The sequence below is a fragment of the Procambarus clarkii genome, chromosome 88 (assembly GCF_040958095.1).
Source record: "Procambarus clarkii isolate CNS0578487 chromosome 88, FALCON_Pclarkii_2.0, whole genome shotgun sequence".
In the NCBI taxonomy this organism is placed as follows: Eukaryota; Metazoa; Arthropoda; class Malacostraca; order Decapoda; family Cambaridae; genus Procambarus; species Procambarus clarkii.
In genome coordinates, this window is record NC_091237.1 from 17,252,112 (window position 1) to 17,276,313 (window position 24,202).

Here is a 24,202-nt window from a genome sequence, read left to right on the forward strand (position 1 = left end):
CGGCATAGGAACACACATAGACTTAGACTAAGATTCTGGTGGACATTGACATAGACTAAGATTCTGGTGGGGCCAGACTCACGAAGCAGTTACACAAGTACTTAGGAAAGTTTTCGTTCTTACCATCGTCGTTTCGGATCCATCGAGATTCAGGAAGGCTTTTAAGATCGCCGATCTTCCTACGTATTTCCTTCCTCGCACCACGACGCCTCCAGACCAGCCGTAGCTTTACGTAAACAGTACACAAACTAGTTGGTCTCTACTACACAACCCGAGGATCCATTGTCATAATAAACACAACATTTTCTGCTAGTGAATCCTTCCTTTTAGCTATATATATGCAGTTTCTGCTTGTAATTTGTAGTAAATATGTTTTTTGTATTAAATGATAATTAAGTTTACTATAGCAAGATACTAGTTGGTCTCTACTACACAACCCCGAGGATCCATTGTCATAATAAACACAACATTTCTGCTAGTGAATCCTTCCTGTTAGCTATATATATGCAGTTTCTGCTTGTAATTTGTAATAAATATGTTTTTTTATTAAATGATAAATAAATTTACTATAACAAGATACTAGTTCGTCTCTACTACACAACCCCGAGGATTAATTGCCATAATAAACATTTTCTGCTAGTAAATCCTTCCTTTTACCTATATATATGCAGTTTCTGCTTGTAATTTGTAATAAATATGTTTTTTTATTAAATGATAATTAAATTTACTATAGCAAGATATTATTCCAGTAGTTATTAAGTAAACATCATATAACTAGTTCGTCTCTACTACACAACCCCGAGGATTGAATGTCATAATAAACAACAACATTTCTGCTGGCGAGTCCTTCATGTTAGCTATATATGCAGTTTCTGCTTGTAACTTGTAATAAATATGTGTTTTTATGAAATGATAATTAAATGTATCATAGCAAGATATTATTCCATTAGTTATTAAGTAAACAAACATTGGTGAACATGAAATATGAGAGTAGGTGATGATCCCAGGAGGGACAGGAATGCTTGGGAGTTACTATCACCTAATGCACCTGTTCACCTAGCAGTAAGTATAGCTACTTAGGAGTTAGTCAGCTTATTGTGGGGTTGCATCATGTGGGGGGTCAATAATTTCCCTTTTTATTTTGGGGGGCCTCGATACAGGCCTACCATGTATATAATTAATAGTAATAATTGTATGCAGTAACTAGACAGGCAGCCAGTGTATATATATATACAATGTTAGGCTTATATCGAGGTCGCCCCTCCATCCCAAAGGTCAAATTACTGACGCTCCTAAAGATGCAACTTCACAACAAGCTGACTAACCTTTGGGTGCCCACTTACTGCTAAGTGAACAGAATGATTAGGTGATAGGAAATGCACCAAACCATTTCTGTCCCGCCCAGAATTCGAACCCAGAAATCTCGATTGTGAGTCAAGAACAAACCCGACTGTACTACCAGATCCCCTTATATATACACTTTGGCTGTCTGTCCCATGACACAAAGAATTATTAAATAAATTATTTCACACTTCATCAGCACAAGCAGGAAGGCCCTTCGTTGGTTTGCAATGCTAACTAAATCCTTTGTAATAGTCTAATTAGTATTAAATATGTAATTTTAAAAAATTTAAAATATCACAGCATATATAAGTTAGTATATTATTTGATTAATAAATAAATATAAGCTGCTTAACATGATAACTAAACCAATCAGTAAGATTTTTTTAATATTATTTTAACTACCATAAAATTGTACTGCGCCCACAATGTCAATGCTACCAATAGGGTTAGGGCCAATGGATTGGCCCTAACCCTGCAATGGAATGTATGCCCAGGGTATGCCTAGGCTTCCATTGTTTCTAGTCTTGGCCTGGAAGGAGGGTGGGGGGGACGGAGGGACAAACCTAAAGGTATCTGTAAAGGTAAAGGTGATGGTCTGGCCATCAAACCTAAAGGTAGGTTCCGTTCACCTGGTCTCTATGGGACTTGAACTGTGGACCCTACACGTGTGAAGCCGAAGCCCTATCGACTGGGCTACGAGTAGTCTTTATAAGGAAAGTTTTCAGAAGCAACATCCTGCTGCCAAACTGGAATTTTCAACTTCTCCTGACTACTACTTTAGCTCAGATGAATTAGTGATCCACATCCACGTCATAAATTGTCATCCACACTTCCGTGGAAATAAACATTTCGGCCTCACATGCGTGGGGTCCATGATTCAAGCCTCTTAGAGCCCAGATGAATGGAATGTTTATTTCCACGGTGGATGACAATTTATATTTTCTAAAGGGAGGTGTTTGTAGAGTAATAAATACTGGGATGTTGTCTGAGCCCACATTCTTGCCTGGGATCACCTTGAAATGGAACAAATCACAGTCCCTGTTGGTCAGTGTGATGTCTGGGGTACCCCTTGCATTACCTGCAAAGAAAGTCTTGAAGTGTTGGCCTTGGAAGGAGAGGTCCTGGTTCTGCATTAAGGTGAAGAGCTGTCTACCCTTAAGTAATTGTAAAAAGGCACCAAGTCGGGAAGACTATGTAGCACCATGAAATGTGCTGGATATTCAAAAGGCACTAAATATCACTACACTAAATATCAATACAAGAATAAAAAGAGTATAAGGGGAACGATATCAAAGGTATCCGATTCACAGAGGATTCTATCAAGGAACGAGTGACCGTGAGGAACTGTCGGAAAGCAAAACACTTGCATGTCCTGAAAGTCAGGACATTCAGCAAGGATATGCAAAACTGAGAAAGTGGGAGAAGGCGAGGAGAAGAGGAAGGCAATGCACAAGCATAAGACAAGTCAGAGAAAGAGGGAAGACGGCATACTTGGCATCTCTCCTCAGGAAAAGAAAAAATGATTGCAATGTTTCAAGTTGAGTATGGCTTCCTCAAATTTATAGTGCATACATGCGCAGGAGAAAGTAGGATGGGCATCACCGCAATTGATACAGTGAGTTTGGGAAGAAAAGCACTGTCTTAGAATGACCCGAGTCTCCACACAAGGGGCATAGAAACACCTCACTTTTGCATTTGAAGGGATCATGCCCAAATCTCCAGCACCTATTGCAGAGGTGAGGAGAGGGGATATACTCCTGAACGGAGCATCTGGAACCAGCAAGAATTACGTTAAGACACTTACCATCAAAAGTGATCTTCACTACACGAAAGAGGCTGACAACCACCACCACGAGGGGGTTGCGTGAACGTATCAATCTGGAGGATAGAATGGCCTTGGACCTCAAGAATGTGTAATATTCTCGTGGCAGTCTTTCAGTTCCCTATCACCAGGCTCAATATGGTGCGGGAGAATAACTGTGCCAATGCTGCCATTTAACCGGGCATTTTTAGAGATCCAAACTCCAATGGATCTCCCTAATGCAGGACAACAAGGCTAAGTGGTCATCTGCTTCCTGAGAAGGGGCTGCAACGACACATGTACCAGTACGAGTGGGGTTAAATATGACATATCCACCGAATCAAATAAGTGTTTATGGATGAATAAATCATCAGAACGTACAGAATCAACATAACTGAAATCAAAATACTTAGTCCATGTAACAGGACCAAACAAAGCTTGGAATGTATTAGAACTGGAAGGAATCGTGCACAACAGCTGTGGAGGTGACAGGACCGAGCACCCCCAGTAACGGGGCAAAAGGGGGGGGGTAAAAGGCACAGTTGTTACAATGAGAGAGAGGCAGCCACTCCAGGTGATGAGGTGGTCACCACTGGGGGCTTGGGGCTCAACCCTGTCACAGAGGTGGGACGGGAGCAAGGAGGGGTAGTCAGGAGAGTCAGAGAAGCAACTTGGTCTGGGCCCAATGTAGCGAGGGCTACAGAGCCCGGCCTTCCATCACATTCCGACTCGGTGGATTGGTCGCCCACCCTACGAGTCTGAGATAATAAAAAGATGGCCAGATATCGGCATATAAATGAACAGGTAAGAATTTCATCCACTAATAAGCCCCCATACACACCATGGAGTCACAATTAGAGGATAGGACACCCAACAAGACTAGGCCCCCCACAGGTGCATCATGGATATACGCCCTGCAATTGCCACCTTAAAAACTGTCAGTCCATCAAGATCGGGCTCGGCAACAAAGGCAAAGATTGACAATAAAACCGTGCCCCTCACTCGACAACGTCGGGTACCACAGTTATACAGGTGAGTGTGTGTGCCTCCCCAAACACCCGGCATCAAAACAGAAAAAGACATCTGAAAGAATAATCAAGCATGGCAAAAAGTCGGCAGGAAATAACAATCAGAAAGGAAAAGAGGGAGGAGGAAAAATAAGTTATAGGGAAAAGGCATTCAGCACAATTTGTGAAGATGGCAGCAGGAGCATAAGGCTTATAAAGGACAGAGGACTGTCCCATGGAGCATCACACTCCAGCGGCCACCCACCAAGCCCCCTTATGATGGCAACAGGCTGGAAAGGGAGGGTTTTATTAAAAAAAAAAATCTTCCTGCTACCAGATACCTATCATTATACTGTCCTCAATGTCAAGTGATAAAAATACAATTTTTATTGGATATAATATTTATCAAAACATGAAAATTACAAAACACAGATTTCATTATTATATATTATCATAACAACAAAATAATGTCAAATAAGTACACTCATAAATGTTACAAGCCCTTCTAGAATTGTGTGCTTTTTTCCAATACAACAAAACTTCAAATCTTAAGCTATTGTAATTGTCTTGCTACACCTGGCTGCTCACTTCACTGAAAATTTTTAGAACAGTGAAATATATACCCATTACAGTATATACAATACATTTAATTATGCCTATTTCTCTTTATTTCATTAGACAAGACAATCCAGTACTTTCAGTTCAAAACTCGGGTCAAAAAATATCCTCGGAAATAATTGGAGGATCTTCAACAAGTAGTCAGCTTCCTGTCCCTGTTGAGGCTACTAGAGATGCTGGCCCTTGGGTAAATTATGCACTTTTGCAGATAAATTCTAAACTCTGCAAATGTTGTTAAATACTGAGATGGCTGATAACCCACATGTAACAAGCCCAAATCATCCCCACCTGCCAATGCCAAGTTAAAACTCAAATAACATTTGTGTAATATAAATGGTAAGTTTAACTCACAAATTATACCGTTCTGTAATTCAAACCGGAAATTTAAGCAACTTATAACTGCATAAGCCAAAATTTTGGCAACAGGAAATATTCACCAAAGTCTTGTACTCCGTGTATAAAAAAAAAATCCCTCACATTACTAACTCGAACAAAACATGTGTCATACAGTGCACCCTTTAAAATCCAGGCTACCATATAATGACTCTTAAACAAATCAACTCCACCCACTGGATGTCCCCTTAAATTTTGAATTTCTGGAAAAAAAAAAACCTGTAATGACATGGTGAAATTCAGATCGTTGCTTCATCCCAACTAATTTCCATGAAAATTAATATTTTATTTTTATTTTTGCTAATTTTGCTCGTATTTGTAAATACATTTTCAAGTAATACATTTATATTTTAGAAATGCTTGTACTGTGTTATAAATGGTACAAGAGATTGACTTTTTTTTTTTGGTATCCAAACCCACTATAATGGTGAATGTACTGGCCATTGTGCGTTCTGCAAGTGCATGTTATCTAACCTCTCATTAATAAGGCATTTTCACAGGGTTTTATCCAATACACAGTACCATTCATTATACGGTAGCTGAAGCCATGTCATCTGGTAATATTAGTATTGGTACAGCAGGCAAGAGTCAGAAGAACCCTGCATAAGATGGCCGAGTCCTTAAAGAAATGTGATCATTACTGGGAAGGCAAGTGGATGGCAGAAGAGTATGGCACTGGTACCAGTACTGTCTGACATAAAAAGTGAAGCAGATCATGGAATCTGCGAGTAAAATGGAGATGGTGTAAAAACATTAAAATCTTTAAGGATGAAGATTTGAATGAGGCTGTTTACCAGCGGTTTATCAGCACTGTAGCTTGGACTGGCTGTTGATAGTGTTACAGTCTGTAGCTGAATGACACTAATTATGGGCACCGAGAACTTCAAGGCCAGTTCAGGGTGACTGTAGATGTTTAACAGATGTCATAACATAGTACTATAGCCGTATTTTGCTGCCTCTGGGTTATCAAAAACAGATCAAGCTACTAAAAGTGAACAAATTAATATGTCTTACTACTGTCGTGCATGATTACTTCTGATGTGCACATTTGTTGTTTATATATATATATACTGTATATATACTGTATGTCTAAAAATGTAACAAACAAAAAGTTATATTATTTACAATAAAACTCCTGAATGTTTGGCGATAAATTGACCTAGTAAGTGATTTTTTGTTTTTTAAATCCAAGTCTGTAATGATATAAATTTGAATTCCTATACAGTATAAGGGTGCACTGTACATAACAAATACAAATAAAACAATACAAAAATATGGTATGAATCTCAATTATCAGAGTAAGCTTCAGTTCATAGGAATGAACAAAACTTAATTTGGGAATGTGTAACATTTGAAGTAGAAAAATATCTATACCTTGGAAAAAGGTTTAACAGTGACAAACAGGTTACAACATATGGAAACATATCTCGTCAATGCTGCAAAGGGGTTTGAAAAATAAACATTGGCCAACCATCCAAAATACACATACCCACAGAAACTTTGAGAGATTGAAGAGCTACGTATCTGTAAAGACACTGGTTGATAGACTTTTCCCCATCAATTATACAGAATGAAAAATTATGACAATATATGGGACTATGTGTTTAATAGAAGATACAGCTTTAAATATAAATTATTACAGTGCCAAGCCAATTCAATGTTGTCTAATTTGAAGTGTTTAACTTGGCACTGCACCTCACATAGCAGACTGCGACCTAGCTTTGTCAACGATGTTTAAGAAAACTTGGAGAACATTTAAAAAATACACTAACATTAAACTATACAAATTAGTATTAAAACAAAGCATTCGATGTAATGAAACTACATTTTTCTGATGATTTCCAGCCATTTCCTGAGCTTACACACTGGTACTACCAAACTTTGGCTCCTTACACAATTCCTGAGACTAATTTGTCACCTACCAGAAGCTAGGACTAAAATCTGGCTCACTCCCAGGTGACAGGGAGCTGAAATCAACAAGAAAACTAGGGAAACTTCACTACAAGGGATAAAACACAACAAATAATTATTTAAAGGAAATTCACTATCCCTAGGTAAACAATGTAAATCATAATTACTGTGTAGTAAATTCTCAACCCTGCATTATGCATAATGCATCTGACCATCACCAAATGGCATCCTAATTCACCCAGCCCTCCCACTAACTTGGACACCCTACAGGCAAAAAACTCATTCCCATGAGGAAGAGAACAAGGGAGCCACTGGAACCCCCCCCCCCCCAAAGAAAAGGGCATTTCATTACATTCAGTGCTTGATTTCTGGGAGAAAAGTAGTTCCATGAGCTAATTCACATCAGTTTTACTAGAGCAGACCTGCTTTTCTGGAAAGGCAAGTAAAACGGTAATGACAGAATGGAATATGTGGGAGAACAATGACCCGATTAGAAGCCCTGAGACAGAAGAATGTTAAATGTACACCATATGTCCAAGCACAGCACAAGTACAGTGAGGCTAAAGGACATCTGTAAGTAACAACAGACCAAAATCCTGTTGAACTGTCAAAGGCCCTGAGCCAATTTATTGACTCAGGGAACATATTCTGAGTGGATATCCTCAGAGTCTAGCCCCAGAGGGGGAGTGAGTGAATGTAGCTCCCTCTTGTTAAGGCATAGAACCATGAGGGAACAATCCAAATATGATGGAGGGCGAGTCCAGACAGAGACTGCCATGCAAACAGCCACAAACACCACAAGCTATACGACCACTGCCCCTGACCAGCATGGCGAGAGCTAGAGACAAAGCCCCAGCCGAGGTCCAACACAAGCATCAACAGCCTAACAAAGGAGGGCACCACACAACCAAACACCCAAAAACATCAGGATGGAAATAATGATGCAAAAGCTACCTCTGTAATAATGGGGCATGGTCACAGTGGCAAAAAGTTATCAGAAAATATCAGAAAAGTGCTGCAAATACTTTCAGCCAGATGTGACCCAACAGGTACTGGACTCCACACAGGCAAAGTTCAGGTTACCCAAAGAGTGCTTGAGGTACTGTTGGGAAATTCAAGACATTAACAGCACCAGCTGGAAAGTATTGTTACAACAGGGATGCCCACAGGAGAAATTGTATTTCAACCACTTGGACTGGATGGTAGAGCGACTGTCTCACTTCATGCAGGTCGGTGTTCAATCCCCGACCGTCCAAGTGGTTAGGTACCACTCCTTTTCCCCCCGTCCCATCCCACATCCTTATCCTGAATCCTTCCAAGTAGATAGTAGTACATGTAATAGCATGGCACTTCCTCCTGATAATTCCCTTCCCTTCCCCCAGATCAGTCTCAGACAAGCTAGTTCCTGAGAAAGTACCAACTTTGATGTCCTGCCAGTCAACGAAAAAGCTGGACTGACTATGAAAGAGCCCAGTCTTAATGACTAAGTCCCAAGTACTGTTGGGACAGAGGCAACTCAACAGAAGCCCAGAAAGGATGAACCCCCTCAGAGAAGATAAGTCTGGTGAGGAAATGATAAATACAAGGTGGGGAGCATAAACACAATTGTGAAGCATGATAAACTACTAAGCATGGGATCCCCCGTGGGAACAATAAAGTCACAAGGACTGCAAACCCCACAAATCTCAAAAACCAGAGATAGTCAGTCCTCATAGGGAAGTAGTTGAGTGTTTGGTACCAGGTATACAAGTGAGGCAAGGTAAGGTAATTATCAAAATAAGGCACCAAACCGGGAAGGCTATGTAGCACCATCAAAGTGCGAAAAATCAGAGGGCGCTAAATATCACCAAGAATGCCAATACGAGAACAGAAACGCATAAGGCGAACGATATCAAAAGTATCTGGTTCACCAAGAATTCTGTCGAGGGACAAGTGACCGCGAGGGACGGTCGGAAAGCAAGACACATGCACATCCTAGAAATCAGGACATTCAACAAGGATATGCACAAAGGGACAACGCAATTTGGACAATAAGGAGCAGGGCGGCGCTCCATTAAGTGACAGTGAGTTAAGCGAGTATGGTACAAGTGAGGCAAGTGGAACTCTTTGAGTGACCTGAACTGCCATCTGTTGGTGCACTTGGATACTAGCACATGGTTTGATGGCATTGGGCAGACTACTGCTTCCAATGTTTCTAGTCTCTCTAATCACATGTAGTTTGTTTTACTGCAAATGTCTTGTTTTAGGTGGGTTTACATATAGATATCTCATGCATGTGTTAACAAAGAATTTAATAAATTTAATAGATAAAAAAAAGGGTATCCTGGTCTAATATAGTTTTTTAACTTCAAATGATCCACTTTTCCATTTTTAAATATATTAACATTTCATAAACTTGTAGCTTACTATTCCCAAAAAACTACTACAGATGCAGTCAACAAAATATTAAAATTACTGAAGAATTATGTGATAATTTTCTAAGTTGCATTTGAGCATTATGGCACAGGTAAAACCTCAACCAAAAATCACTAGTGCTGAGCCACTACAGCTCCTCAACACTAGCACCTTCACACACAACTCTTCAGTTTCATAAGCACTAGGTTGGGGGGAGCTATCATGTGCTTTGGATAATGCTTCTAATACTAAACATCAAAATGTGTTTCCTTATGCCACATCATTTGTGACTAGAGAGAATAAATTCACAAATTTGAACACATCAAAGAAATAATGGCAATATACACTCACATATATACACACACAGGCACACAGTGCTGCTGGAACGGAATCAGGATTGACCGGAGTATCTGGTGCAGTGGAAGGCTTCTAACTCACTATATCATGAGAATTGCCATTTCTGTGTGAGTTTGTATTATTTTAAATATTCTTTACCATTTTAATTGGCATGAATATGTCCACAAAATCATTTTCTGACATTTAAACAAATACAAAGTTGAAAAAACAGTGAAAATGAGATGCACCAGGATGGTCCCAAATCACATTCTCTATTTGAATGAGATTCTACTGCATACACAATATCACTATCCATACCCATGGAATAAAAATACAATATATATGGCATTTTTATTCCATAAATATATTACTTAATAATACATTCATTAAGGTACATACAAATCTTATCTACAGTGTAGCAGAGCTGAATTGTCACAGTGCAGTATTAAGTACAGTTGGAAATGAATGTTCCATAAAATTTCTCACCAAACAAGTTCACAGGCTTGCCTACAACTTAAATTTATCAGCAAAATGTTGTCGAACTTAGAGTTTGTACACAGAAATCACAATAGTGTGATGCATCAAATGAACAAATCCACAAGGACAATTAAGGCGCGTCTGGGATCCTCCCGGACGTAGGTTCGAACCCTTATCACGGCCCTTGTGGATTTGTTCATTAGTGTTTACAAATGGAAAAAGTAAATGGGTTTTAAGAGAATGAATACAATGCACAAAGAAGAATACTACGTTCAAAGTAGTTACTGAGTGAAACAAATGTTGCAAGAGTAGTATCATAGCAAGTTATATACATGTGTTTTACATTATTATGAAGGTAATGGCAGTGATTAAGGATACTTCCGTGCACTTTAAAATCTCAGACAGTACAGCTTAGAATGTCAGGTTTCTTGGGCAGGAAGTCATCTAATACTGTACAAACATACATAATAGGCCAATATACCACATTAGTAATATATGTAACCCCATAGCTGCTCTTAATTATGTTATGCATGCATATATTCCATCATTAGCAATATCCCACCCTAAGCTGCTCAAAATATGCATGTGTATCACTGTCAGTAGCAAAAGAACTCTATAATCTTGTACAGTATAAAATTACTGGATAATTTGCTACCACTTGTATTCTAGCATGAAGTCATAAAATGACATGAAAATAAAAAAGGTTTATAAACTGGTCCATATTAGGACATTAACATTTTCAGTAACTTAAAATTCTGGTATAAAAACACCTGGTGTATCTCAGGAACCCTTTACTCCATGTTTTGCCGGGGGTCACTGACTTACTTACCCACTGTGCTGTGCACAGTACCGAGTACCAACACAATACTGAGTACCTTGAGGTGCTCCGAGAGTTGTGCTATTTTTGTTTTAATTAGGCTATATTGTAATTTTTTTTTTAATGTTTTCATCACTCTTTGTGTTTTGAAAAGAAAATGGCAAGTTGGAAACATTGTGACATTAACTTTACCTGACCATTTATAAAAGCAACAAAAATATGTCCTTAACAATTGCACTATGAAGTTTTTGCCGAAACCAGGTGCGCAGTGTGGTGATTAAGCAGACTGCCCAGTGTTAATTTTGGGAAAGTTTGCACAGTACAGTAATTATCAAATGAAGGCAACAACCCAGGGAGCCTGTTTAATTTCGGGAAACGATTTTGATACTTAAAAAAGAACCTAATGAAGTGCATGTGCTGGGAATCGGTTTGTATATCTACCAGTAACAATTGATAAAAATAAAGATTTGTTAAAATTGTCAACTGTCTAGCCATTTTGCCAAGAGGAAACACGTGTTTATGAAAACACACGACTGTTTAAGGGCAAGTAGATAACCAGAGAACAAGCATGTAAATATTGTACCTGACCAAGGTGTTCTGGGAATCCAAAATAATGGTATGTAAGGAGCATTATTTAGTGTTTTTAATACTTCTGATATTTTGATGACCCCGACAAAACACTGATTCAAACTGTTCCCAAGTTACATGTGGTATTTTTATTCTATACATCACAATAGTTTGTGATTTAAAAAAACAGTGATATTACTTTATCCACTAGCTAAATGTACAAACTTCATTCTAACAGGATCGAACTGTTAATACCTGTATCTTCATTTTGCTTCACATACAGAACATTATTTTTACATAATGTCTTATCCAATTAAACAGTACTACTAAGGTACTTCAGTAATTTCCATTAACATGAAAAAAATTAAGTGTTGATTATTGAAATTTTCTCTATTGGTTGGCTCTCAGCTGCTGCCTCAGTTTATCTTTGGTACACCAAGGCTTAACCCAACATTATGTCTCTGAGACCTAAGCATTGTCTACCAAATGACAGGAGCAGAATCTGACTGATTCTATGAAGCAAGAGAAGGGGGATCAGAAATCAACCACGAAAACTAGTGAAAACCCACAAACCTGACATAGCATCCTATAGACAGAAACCCGCCCCCTTTCCCAAAGATGCATCAGAAAAACAAAAGTACAAACTTGACTTGCTGTAAGTAGAGAGTGAAGCCAATGAAACATGGGTGCATCAATTGCCAATGAAAACTGAGCAAACACAAGCAGGAGGACATCAGTAGGTGAAGAAGCCTTCATCCCTCACTAAACCCTTAACTCGGAAAGGCAGGGCAGGCTACCTGCCAATAGGTACTCAACAATTCAGGAAAATGAGCCTAGATATACTCAACCACCCAGCAAGCCAGGGGCAGTTTGTCCTGTAGGCACTAATACTGCACCCCTCTACTCAAGGGGTAGACTTCTTGGTACGGACCTTCCAAGAGACGTGGAAGGATGAACCATGGAAGCTGCCAGTCCAGGGCGAGCACCAAGAATGACCAAGTACTGGTGTATGGTCATTCTTGGTGCTCGGCCTGGACTGGAAACTGCCATGGCTCAGCCTTCCCCCTGCAGGACATACAGGTGAACACACCCATGCCATTGGTCAGTGCCCAGAACTCTTACTCATCCAGGAGTCCCAGAAACATGAATTGAAGTGCTGTTGTCAGAAACTAGCAAAGTGGCTGAATACAGACACTCACAATTACCAAAACCCACAAAACCCTCACCTCTGAGGAGAGAATGGCTCAGTGAACAAGAGCACGTTACCATACAGACCATGCAGGTGAAAAGACCCAGGAACCCAACACCCTGAATGATGGTGGAATGAAGATTAGCCAACATGGGTTTAAAAACATCCAAAGCAAATTCTGAGAAACTACAAACCATAGAATCGGGTATGAAATTGAATGGAGAAGCCAAAACAACCCAGCTGAAAGCATGTACAGTATACCAAAAAATAAAGTGCACAAAGACGAAGAACTCCTGTCACCCGAACTCACACAGCCAGGCAGGGAAACCAGTTACAGAGGAAGCATCTCAACGAAGTAAATACACAACCCCGATCCTCTAACTCTTGGCAAGGAAGGCCACAAGCAGCCAAAATTCATGAATGTAGCCCATGTACATCCTTGCCTATGTGCTAGGATCATAACATGTAGGAACAAGGACAGCATAATTAGTTTTTTTTTTTTTTTTTTTTAGGGAATCGGTGACTCCTCATAACGGGTATCCCTGCTTCTGTTTAAGGCACATGCAATGTGGTTGGCATAAACACAGGCAAACAAGGCAATGGCCCCAGATAAAAATAATGTTAAAAGGAGAAATGCCACCACTTAGCTCTCCAAAAGCCAATGATAAGCCCAGCAGAGGATACAATGCTGTACATACTTCTTCTACATGAGGTAGAAGAGCGAGGGGGCATACTAGCCGAGTCCACAAGTGGCATGAGCTTCTATATGATGGGAGTTGGGCAAATCATAAGAGTATTTACTACGCAGAACCAATTTTTTGCCTCGGTTACCTGGCCGTGACTAATTTCAAGTCATCTCTTGTTTTACTGTATCCTATGCTTTCTGGTCGTGTTTCCTAGTTTTAAGGTTGATCTCTCATCCCCTGCTCCCTCAAATTTAAGAGTCAGTCAAACTGTGATACTGACTTTTGGGAGATTACAGATGGGTTTCAGAGGCCCAGTGTATCGGGTGAATACTTAGTGCTTATTGCTGGTACCACCATATTTTCATAATTCATGAAAGTACATGATGTATTAGTCATTATACAAAATATTATCCAGTTACAAAAGAAACAAAATGGGATGAAATCATAGCATTTAGGCCCAAGGCCAAGCACTGAGACAGGTTAGCCATTCATTGCTGCAACAAAATTTCATTATTTTCACAAAGTTACGACCTACTAAGTAAACAGGTATGAACTAATGCAAAAAAAATCTTAAAAATTCGACACTCAAAGAGGCAGACAAAAGTCTAGTTAAGTTTTATTCTGACCACATATGCCATTCTAGATGGATTTGTGTTTACATGTACATCTAGTCAAAACAATGTTAAGGAAATTAAATTGGCAAGCACGATGAGCCAAAAATAGTACTACAGTACTCTGTTCAGTATTCGAAGTTATTACTTTCGTTGACAAGTAATATTCAGAGAAGCCACAACCTAAATAGTAATAAATTTAATCTTTTGAAATGTTTTTGGTTTTGCGAGGTTCTGAATATTATTAGTTAGACACCAAGCATGAAGGCACGCATAAGAGTAATATATAGAGCTCGACTTGACAGGAAAGGTAGTGGGGTAGCACTTGCCTAGAATGATAAAGAAGCAGTGGTATGAGGTAAAATACATCCATGATGAACAGTAACTAATATCACTTTGAACAAACCTACAATATGGAGGACCAAGTGTAAATTTGTCTGCTATTTACATAGACTGTAAATGGCAGATAAACAATGAACCATAAATCATGGAGGTGATGGAGATTGTAAACAGCCAAGAACAAGACAAATAAATGGCCACTTATTGCTACCCACATGAGCTGACTCTGCACATAATATAAAAACTAAATACAATGACCTCCCTCGAATTTAAATCTCGGTAACTCAATTCTTCGGGTAACACCTACCTACCTGTTGACGATTTCGGAGATCAGTGGCCCCATGACCTGGTCTCTGACCAGGCCTCTGAACACTGGCAAAAATTGCGGTAACGTTTGACCATCTCATGATTCAGATAAAACCTGAATTATGCAGCTTAGCAGTTGGGTAACAAATAGATTAAAACATTGTATAGACTTTGTTATTTAAGCAAAGTAATATTGAATACAGTGGCACCTCGATTAATGAGTTTAATCCGTTCCGGTACCGAGCTCGTCATGTGGAAAACTCGTCTTGCAAAACAACAAAACTGTCATTAAAGGTGTCCTGAGAACCAGCGAAAATGCTCGTTAATCGAGGAAAAGCTCGTTAGTAGAGACAAATGTCCTGCGAGTGGCTTGTTTGTTATTCAAAATGCTCGTAGATAGAGCCGCTCGTTAATCAAGGTGCCACTGGATTACAACCACTGTTAGGAGTATTGTACTTGTATTTCCCTGCTAAAAAAATCAACCTGTCCTGACTGTGAGCTAGGCATAGTTTTCTGCCCTCTCACGTGATACAAGAAAACACTCCCAATTTGAAGCATTTTCTTTATTTAAATTTGATCTTTAATATAAAATTAGCTCATTTTAGTAAACAAGATGTATACTGTATAAGAAAGAGTTATGACGTATACACAGCTTCATTTACATACTGTAAGGTACTGGTACAATGCAGTATTCAAATTTAAGGGTGATCAAGAGTGCTACACTGAAAATATTAAATACTGTATGTCTATTATACAGGTACCTGTACAGTATATTGCAAATGCATGAAATGCAAATTTACATTGTGGTAAAAAAAGTATACAAAAATTATTACTTTGCATGCATCTTAATAAATTTGGGTAATATGGAACTCTGCGTGGTATCACAGATTAGTAATAAACTGTACTTGATCCATTTGATTATATATATTAAATTTAGAAAGTTCACTTTTCAAACAGAGTGGTAGACAGTTGGAACAAGTGAGAGGGTGATGAAGGGCAAAACCCGCAGTAGTTTCAAAGCATCATGTGAGAAAGAGTATTGGGAAGGCACAACATAATGAGCATAGCTCTCATCCTGTAACTACACTTAATTACACACACACACACACACACACACACACACACACACACACACACACACACACACACACACACACACTAGATTTAGACTAAACTGAACAAAGCTGCCAAAGAAATATAAGAAAATTCACTTTTGCAAACAGAGTGGTATGACGGTCGGAACAAGTTAGGTGAGCAGGTGGTGGAGGCCAAAACCGTCAGTAGTTTCAAAGCGTTATATGACAAAGAGTGCTGGGAAGACTGGACACCACAAGCATAGCTCTCATCCTGTAACTACACTTAGATAACTACACACAGTTATATAATTAGTGTCATGGCTCTGTACAATTTTTTTTTTAATATCTGCCTTTAAATTACATGTAATTATTTTTTTTCCATAATGCCATAAGTTAGGCTCCTAACTATGGCTCAAGAATGGCATATTTGGTCAGGATATAATCAGTTCGAAGAAACAACGATCACAAAGTACATAGCAAGCTTAGAATATATGAATCCATACAAAACACTAAAAATAATTAAATTATAATACTAATCAAAATATAAATATTTGATCAAATAATATGATATATAGATGTTATTAACAAGCAGAATAGAAGGATGTATGGCATTGCATTATAAGCTAATAAAAGGAAAATGTGGGATCCACACAGACTGGGCTAATCTGGAAAACGAAAGTCACAAGTCAAGTCCAGTGATCTAGTGAAAGGTTATAAATCTCATTCTTGACAATAAACTACCCATGTCACTTATCAAGAATAGAACAGTTAGGTATTAACATCCTATAACAGTACAAATAAATATTCAAGATGACAGGACAGATGGTTCTTCTAACTACTCTACTAAAATCAAATATATAAACTTAAGATTTTAAAAGCATATCAACTACAAGTGCTTTATAGTGAAAGACAGCATATACTGTCTAAAGGGTACCAAAGCATTAACATTCAATTTTCAAATCCCCTAATGAAAATCACACACACTGTGTATCATAGCATGACGTACACAACTGCAAATGCAATAATTGATAATGGACACCGATAACACAAATAACGAAAGGATATCTAATGAAGAAATACTGTATACTGAAAGCAATGAAGTGAGCGTGGACATCAATCAGCACACACATCTAATGCAAATTGGTTAAAGGAGCTGTAATAGTCTGATGTAAAGAAATTTGGAGCTTTATGAACTTAATTCACTTCAAGTACAGTATGTAAGAATATATTCACTGATATAACTACCAATAATGCATATGAAATTAGTCAATTACTCAAACATTGTAGATTTGGCTACTGCATATTTCTTAGAAGAATGCACAACAGGCACTGTCTTACCATTTGACAATCTCAGGACTTATAGCCAACTCAAAGTCATGCCCTCCTGCCATTGAAAAATATTTGGTTTAGGCCCAAAAATATGGCAAAAATAAATAGTTACTTGGCATGGATCGAGATGTTGCTCCACATACGAACTTCGACTGGTGTCTAAGCATTATTGTTTGGACTAATTGATCGTTATGATGGCTGTTGACGAGTATCATGCTTCTACTAAGGAGCCAGGCTAATATGCTCAAATTCCTCCAGCTAGTCGACTCTCTTATCGAATAGCACATACAGGGTAGTACAAATTACTTTAAAAATATAATGCAGGAATGGGTGAAGCAGCAGCTAAATAAAATATGGCCAGAAGAATACTTCTAAAAGGTTGTTCAAAGATTACGTAAAATAAACGAGGTCACACAACTAAAGGTCAACTGAGTTTCAACTGGAAGCTGAACAAAGGCATGATTGGTTATGTGCATAATGCCACTGTATCAACCCATCTGGTTGTCGTCTAGCAATTTCAGTTATTGGTAAATAACTTTATTGCTCCTTTGATCTATTTTTTTTTTTTACATGTAATGACTGATGTGTATAAATATCTATTTGATGTAGTTGCACTTAATAGTTATTCTTCATTAAGTAAATAGTTATTCTTATATTAAGTTATTCTTCGTTAAGACTTCATTAAGTGAACAAAGCTGAACCTCTGATACAATCACTTACAAAACTCTACAATTACGATTAACGATCTAAATCCCCGGGCACATTCTATCCTAAACTTTTCCGTGCCACATTACCAACAGCCAGGAACAATCCCCACAGACTGATTATTAAATTTTTTTTATAAAACATGATCCACGCATGTTGCTGCTAATACAGGAGATTGTGCATGTAACCACTTACGTAAGTTGTTACAGAAAATGTGTACCTAACTGGATATACGATGCCGGCGATGAGAAACTACAGTAATTATTTCTCTAAGATGCAAATTAAAAGGGTAGTACTGAAAGGGTTAATAGTCATAAAATATTTCATTGTCAATATATTAAAATTGACAGTCATGAAATATAATAAGAACATTTGAATAAGTATATTAGAATAATGTTATCTTTATGTACAGTATGGAATTTTATTTTATGTCTATATAAAAATATATGAAATACTATGTATTTTAAACTAAAAATCTAACTACAACATAGATCATGTCCTTAAAATATCCAGTCCAAAGGATAAGTGTAATTTAAGCAAGAAGCGATGTTTACAAAATAAATCTTTCAAAATGAAAGGATCACATGACAGCATTGTGTGTTCCTGAAGTAACTGAATGACAACACTATGCACTAAAAATTCTAATACTAAACAGATTTTTTCAATGCAAAAATTAAATATAAATGTTTTTAAAAGAAAACAATTCCACTAAAAGTCAAGTAAGATACACACACACACACACACACACACACACACACACACACACACACACACACACACACACACACACACACACACACACACACACACACACACACACACACACACACACACGTGGTTGAAAGGAACAAAATGGTGTACTTTTTCTTATCACCGATGATTCATTTCTTGGGCTTCACTGAAACTAGTGTCGCCTGTTACTATGCTGCATATTCTCCAGAGGAAACCACCATTTCCATCCCAGTAATACTGAAGAGTGAAAGTCGCAGTAATGCAAGTGGAACATTTTACACTAACCCTATACATTGAAAATAAAAACAATGTTTTGGTCTGTTCCGAACCATTCTCAGGTTGAGGCTGTGAATCAAGTGACATAGGCAAACAGAGGGGCGATGCAATAAAAATGCAGACCCGCTCTATCGCCTTCATCCCATGTTGTCTCTCTTCATCTCTTCTTTATTGTATCTGTCACATAATTTCCTAGCTTAGCAGAGGAAACTGCCTCTTCCTTCTTACCGTTGTTATTCATCACTCTGCATACAGCGTATTACGACTGGTATGGAGTTCAACTCAGACGAGTGTCTGGACACCACCACCAATACACCTTCCACACAGCCCGAGAGCCCCAGGCAGGTAAGCGGCTGCAAGACTCATACCAACACTACATCTAGGTAACCTCCTGTTACTCCGCCGGCTCTTCGTTCCAAGCCTCGGTAACAAAAGATGCGACTTCATCAACAGGGGTATAAATACCCATGACCTCAGTCATCTCAGAAGATTATCTCAGGTTGTGCAGGGAATCAACATTACTGCCTCTGCACAACGCTTGCCTCCCTCTTTTTCGTATACAGGTTGTAGTGGTTTATAAATACTTTCAGTTTTACCCTTATTTTTGTGTTAAAGTAAGTTTATACATGTGTTATTTCTCTTGTGTGCTAGCCAAGTATGTCCAATCAGGGGTTTTGGGTATTTTTCACATGTTATTTGTTCATTTTGATATTAAAGTAAATTGTCATAATTTTTCGCTTGAGTATTCTTTCGCTCTTGTGCAATTTTCACATTGCAAAGGCCAATGTGGCATTTTTTTGTACTTGATGAGAAGTGTGTTCCACATTCCATCTGCTCAATATAGCCGCACTACTGAGTCAAGCCACACATCTCTTCCCCTAAACAAGTTCTCCTCTTTCCATGACCAGCATCTTGTCCTTCCTTGCTCTTTATTATTAACATCTTCCTCTTGACTCCTCACTTTCTTCATTTAGACTGTTACCTAACCACTCTCGTTGTTGCTCAGTTGTCAGTCTCAACTTGATATTGGTGCAGGATGGGCTTCACATTTTCCATTGCTAATGTGGGAGTTTAGTAGGTTTGAACGATCGAGTTTTGGTTCAAATTCCATGCACTAGGACTCTATACAACCCCAAGCACAACATAGGGGTTGTGTTTCTGTTTACAACACAGCTGTTTTCTAATCAATTTTCTTTTTCCTTTGCATTTTATCCATCTTATCATCCTTTCATTCTACATTATCACTAATGTGCGTCAATGACAACCGTCCTTGTTTACAATTATGTTAACACATGTTAAGGTTATGGCAAGCCACATTACACATTCTCTTTCACTCTAGCCAGTGACAAATGCTTAAGTGATGGCATAACCATGTGTAGGAATAAATGTCCAAAATACCAAGACAACATGATGCCTATTCACGTTTATATTGTTGGAGAAGCCTGTTCATTCTTATACTTTATATTTACTTGAGTGTTTTGTGTGCGTTACACAACTTTTCAGGCAAATTTTGTACTGAAAACTTTATTTTCTCCTCACTGGGTGGTATTCATGCACGTTCCAATCTTAATCTGGCCAAAACATCCCTCCATCTATTCCTCTGAAGGTGGCTGGTGCAAATCGAAGCATTGAGGCCTGAAGCCTAACACTGGACAAGGTGATCATTCAGCACGACTATTTCTCTTAAGAGAAGTAGGTCATGGGCTGATGACTGACATCCCTCAACCGAGTTTCCTGCCTATTGTTACTTGCCATGGGTCTTGCCATTGCTCTATTTAATAATATATCTATGATTGGATTTAAAGTCATCTATGTGAACCTGCATAGACACATTTGTTGTACAGGTTCCACGACTATGTATCAAATGTACTTCAAAATTTTGTTTTCGTGTGTGTACAAAGACTGTGCAAATGTTCAATTTTAAGGTTTTTTCATGGTGACATATTGCAAGTATTTCATTGTTTTAAGATTCTAGTCGAAGTGATGTTCTGATAATTTCTTAAATCTGTTGTAAAAATCTTCATGCTCTCGTTGATAACATCACATTTTTCTTGGGATACTATGGCTAGGGTACAGCAGTAACTCGTGTAATATCTTGACCACACTTTTATCTTCTCGTTATGTGGGGTTACTTGCTTCTACATGGTAAATTGTTTGGCACAAATTTGAAAGCACTGATGCTTAGCCAAAGGCCCATACTGTCTAATGTATCTTATCAAGGTAGCACCCCGAGAACATTTGACTTCTTTCAGGAACTTCAAATGGTACCGTATTAGTACTAATGAATGTGTAATTTTAGTTACACAGTTTCATCCACTTTCCATGAGTATGTGCTATATGTTTAAATCGGTTTAATTTTTATTTTTTGTAATGTTTGAGGTGCGAGATATGAGGTTTCCAGGTAGTCTAGGTATAAAATGGAGGCCAAGCAGAATAGTCCATTAGATTTCATGCAAGCCACCCTAGTGTAATACTGGTTCTTGATGTGTACTTTTTCTGTTCAAGGTAATGTTTATCATTTCCTGTAACACTCAACATATTATTGTAGCAGCTTATGGAGCAACTACCTACATAGGAGTCCATTTAATTCTCTTGGCATTATGGAATGTTCTGAAAATTTATAAAAATATTCAAGAATTTTGGTAGGTTTCCATGTAAATGTATGGAGCATAATTTCCTCAGAATGTGATGTCTCCAGGTTGTGTCTTTAGCTTCCTGTATATTTAATGATATTAATGCATCTGCACCAGTGGGATGTGCTAATAATAGGTTTAGGTTTCTAGAAACCAATTGAGGTAAATGTTTATTGTACATTCCAGTGATCTACATATGCAGTATGTAAGGGTTATGCATCTATAGTAGGATGATGATATTTTTGTTTATAGTGCTGGAGGTGTCATCATCACGTCTCTGGGAAAATACTTTTGTGTTCATACTCTTAGAGTATACAAAGATGACATTTCAATGCTGTCTTTCAATGGGTATCGCAACATTTTGTTCGATATATATCTGGGGCCCCCCCCACAGTTGACTTGCACTGGAATAATGCTTATTAAAAGGCGGGTCTGCGAGGTAAAGATGCGACTGTTATCCGTTTCCAACTTGCAAAATTTAGGTGTATTTTCCGCTTTCTTTCTTGTTAATTCTAATAGATTATAGTTCTGTATTTGTTCAGTAATTCTAAGAAATGGGCAACCAGAGCTTTATTGTTTTTTATATGTGTACAGTAATTTGATCCAATCACAGATCATCAAGAGTTCTTTCAGTGTTCATAACATGTGAAGACTGTTGGGATCTCTTGGGGAGATTTCACACGAGACTTCCACCTTCAGGAAGTCACTTCAGGAAGGAAAGGCCACACAAGAAACAAGGCATTCCAGATACAGCAAGAGAACGTTTGCAACTTGTATATATATATATATAAACAAACGTATACAAACGTCCCTATCAAAAGCACTGTCTATTACGCCCGTTCAATTTATGAATTAAAACAATTCAACCATCCTTCAAGTCTGCAAGACTGGCTAACTTGTGCAGTGGAGGAACAAATGTAGTCCTCTCAACAATAATTGTGCAAGTGCTAAACAGTAAGTACTGATGTTATACAATATAAAATGTGTAATGTCAAAAATCAGCACAAAACTTTTGTATAAAATATTTTATAAGGTCTGAACACTTAACTGTGTGCCTGAATATACAAACTGCTAGATTACTCAGATTTTACAAGAATTTTAAAATTGAGCAAAAGTCAACATGGCACAAATAAGTAAACTACTGGTATTTATATAGTTAAAAACTTTCACAAAGAAAAATATTAAATTAATATCAATACTGTACTGATATTTTTACTCTAAGAAAGTAATGACAATAGACAGCTACACAAATACCTTTTCCCTTTAAAATGAAATTAAAATCAACACAAACAACACTGACATAGGAAAAACACATCACCAATCCATGCCTAGCGAACCAATAATATTAATAAAAAAAAACAGTAAAACTTTAGCAATCTTTCCGTGCTGTGCGTGACAAAACTATAACATTCAAAATATCACATGTACCCACCTTGAGGTGGTGTCATAGATCAATATCATTATTTATATCCATTAGGAAGATTAACAAATGAATGGTTAAAAGGTGAAGATAGTATTTAAATAATTACTTTACAGAAAGAACACGCATGCACACATTCACAACCTCAATAAAACATGCAATATAATTCTCAAAACTGTTCATGGTCATGAAGAATCCTGGCATGAGAGTTTATATAACAAATGCAATCAATATACATTATGTACAATTTGAACATCAAGTGCATCACATGCATTTACTATATTAGTTCCATAAACATTCATAGAATACAATAAATGTCTACGAAAAAAAACAGGTACAGTAGTTCAAAAAGAGAGAAAATTATAAAAATGTACAAGTATCATGCAACTAAAATTTGAAATGAATATCTGTTGAGCACCAGTAGTAAAGTACTACGATGGCTTGTCGGCCATAAAGAGTACCCGTCATGTTTCAAGGCAAAAGGCAAAATGATCACCCAAGAACCTCAGGAAGTGACACATTTGTGGCCTTGGGTGGTTGTGGAATAATATTATTAGTTTTCATATAAGACAGAACTTGACCTGGTACTTCAGCAAGAACTTCCCTAGCCAGCTTAAGCCTAGCCATGTGAGGATCCCCACCCCCCTTCAAGAAGTCCCTAAAAGGCACAAACTGCACAATGTCTCGAGCAGCATACCGACCATTACTGGAGAGTCGCACAACATCGCCGTCCAGCTCCTCCATACTGTCAAATTCTGCTGCACCTATTCCCACAATGATGATAGACAAGGGCAGAGATGAAGCATTAACAATTGCCTGCAAACAAAAATGAGAATAAATAATTTGAGAACAAAATAAAATTACCTATTTGCATTATTTTAAATCAATTTTCCTTATGGTACTCACATTCTTGGAGAAGGCATTGGGAGGGAACAAGATTTCAGAGATAGACAGATCATGTCTAACTAATGTAGCTCTCTTAAATATGGTATGAGCATAGATCTTTATCTCATATCAGACATGCAGCCTTCAGAACAGAAGCTTTGGTGATGGAGAGAAGCATCATCTAATGCAGTAAAGAAATCTTTCAGAAATAATTAGTTCCTTTTCCAGACTCGGTCACCATTTCAAGTTATAATGATTAATGGCGAGTACAAACATTTTTGTACTTGAGATTAATTTTATACTTGCCAATAATTTTAATTACACAAAGAAATCACATTAACATGATGTAT

At 37.9% G+C, this 24,202-nt stretch overlaps 1 protein-coding gene across 3 annotated transcripts in view; it reads right to left on the reverse strand.

The window, feature by feature from the left end:
• The window catches only part of LOC123745818 (copine-8), a 49,002-nt gene that overhangs the window by 6,803 nt on the left and 17,997 nt on the right, over positions 1 to 24,202 (reverse strand). For all 3 annotated transcript variants that reach the window (XM_045726833.2, XM_045726832.2, XM_069317602.1), the window contains exon 7: positions 124 to 23,783. In XM_045726833.2, the coding sequence (XP_045582789.2) occupies positions 23,460 to 23,783 (324 nt within the window). In that variant the 3' untranslated portion in view covers positions 124 to 23,459. The remainder of the gene's footprint in view (positions 1 to 123; positions 23,784 to 24,202) is intronic.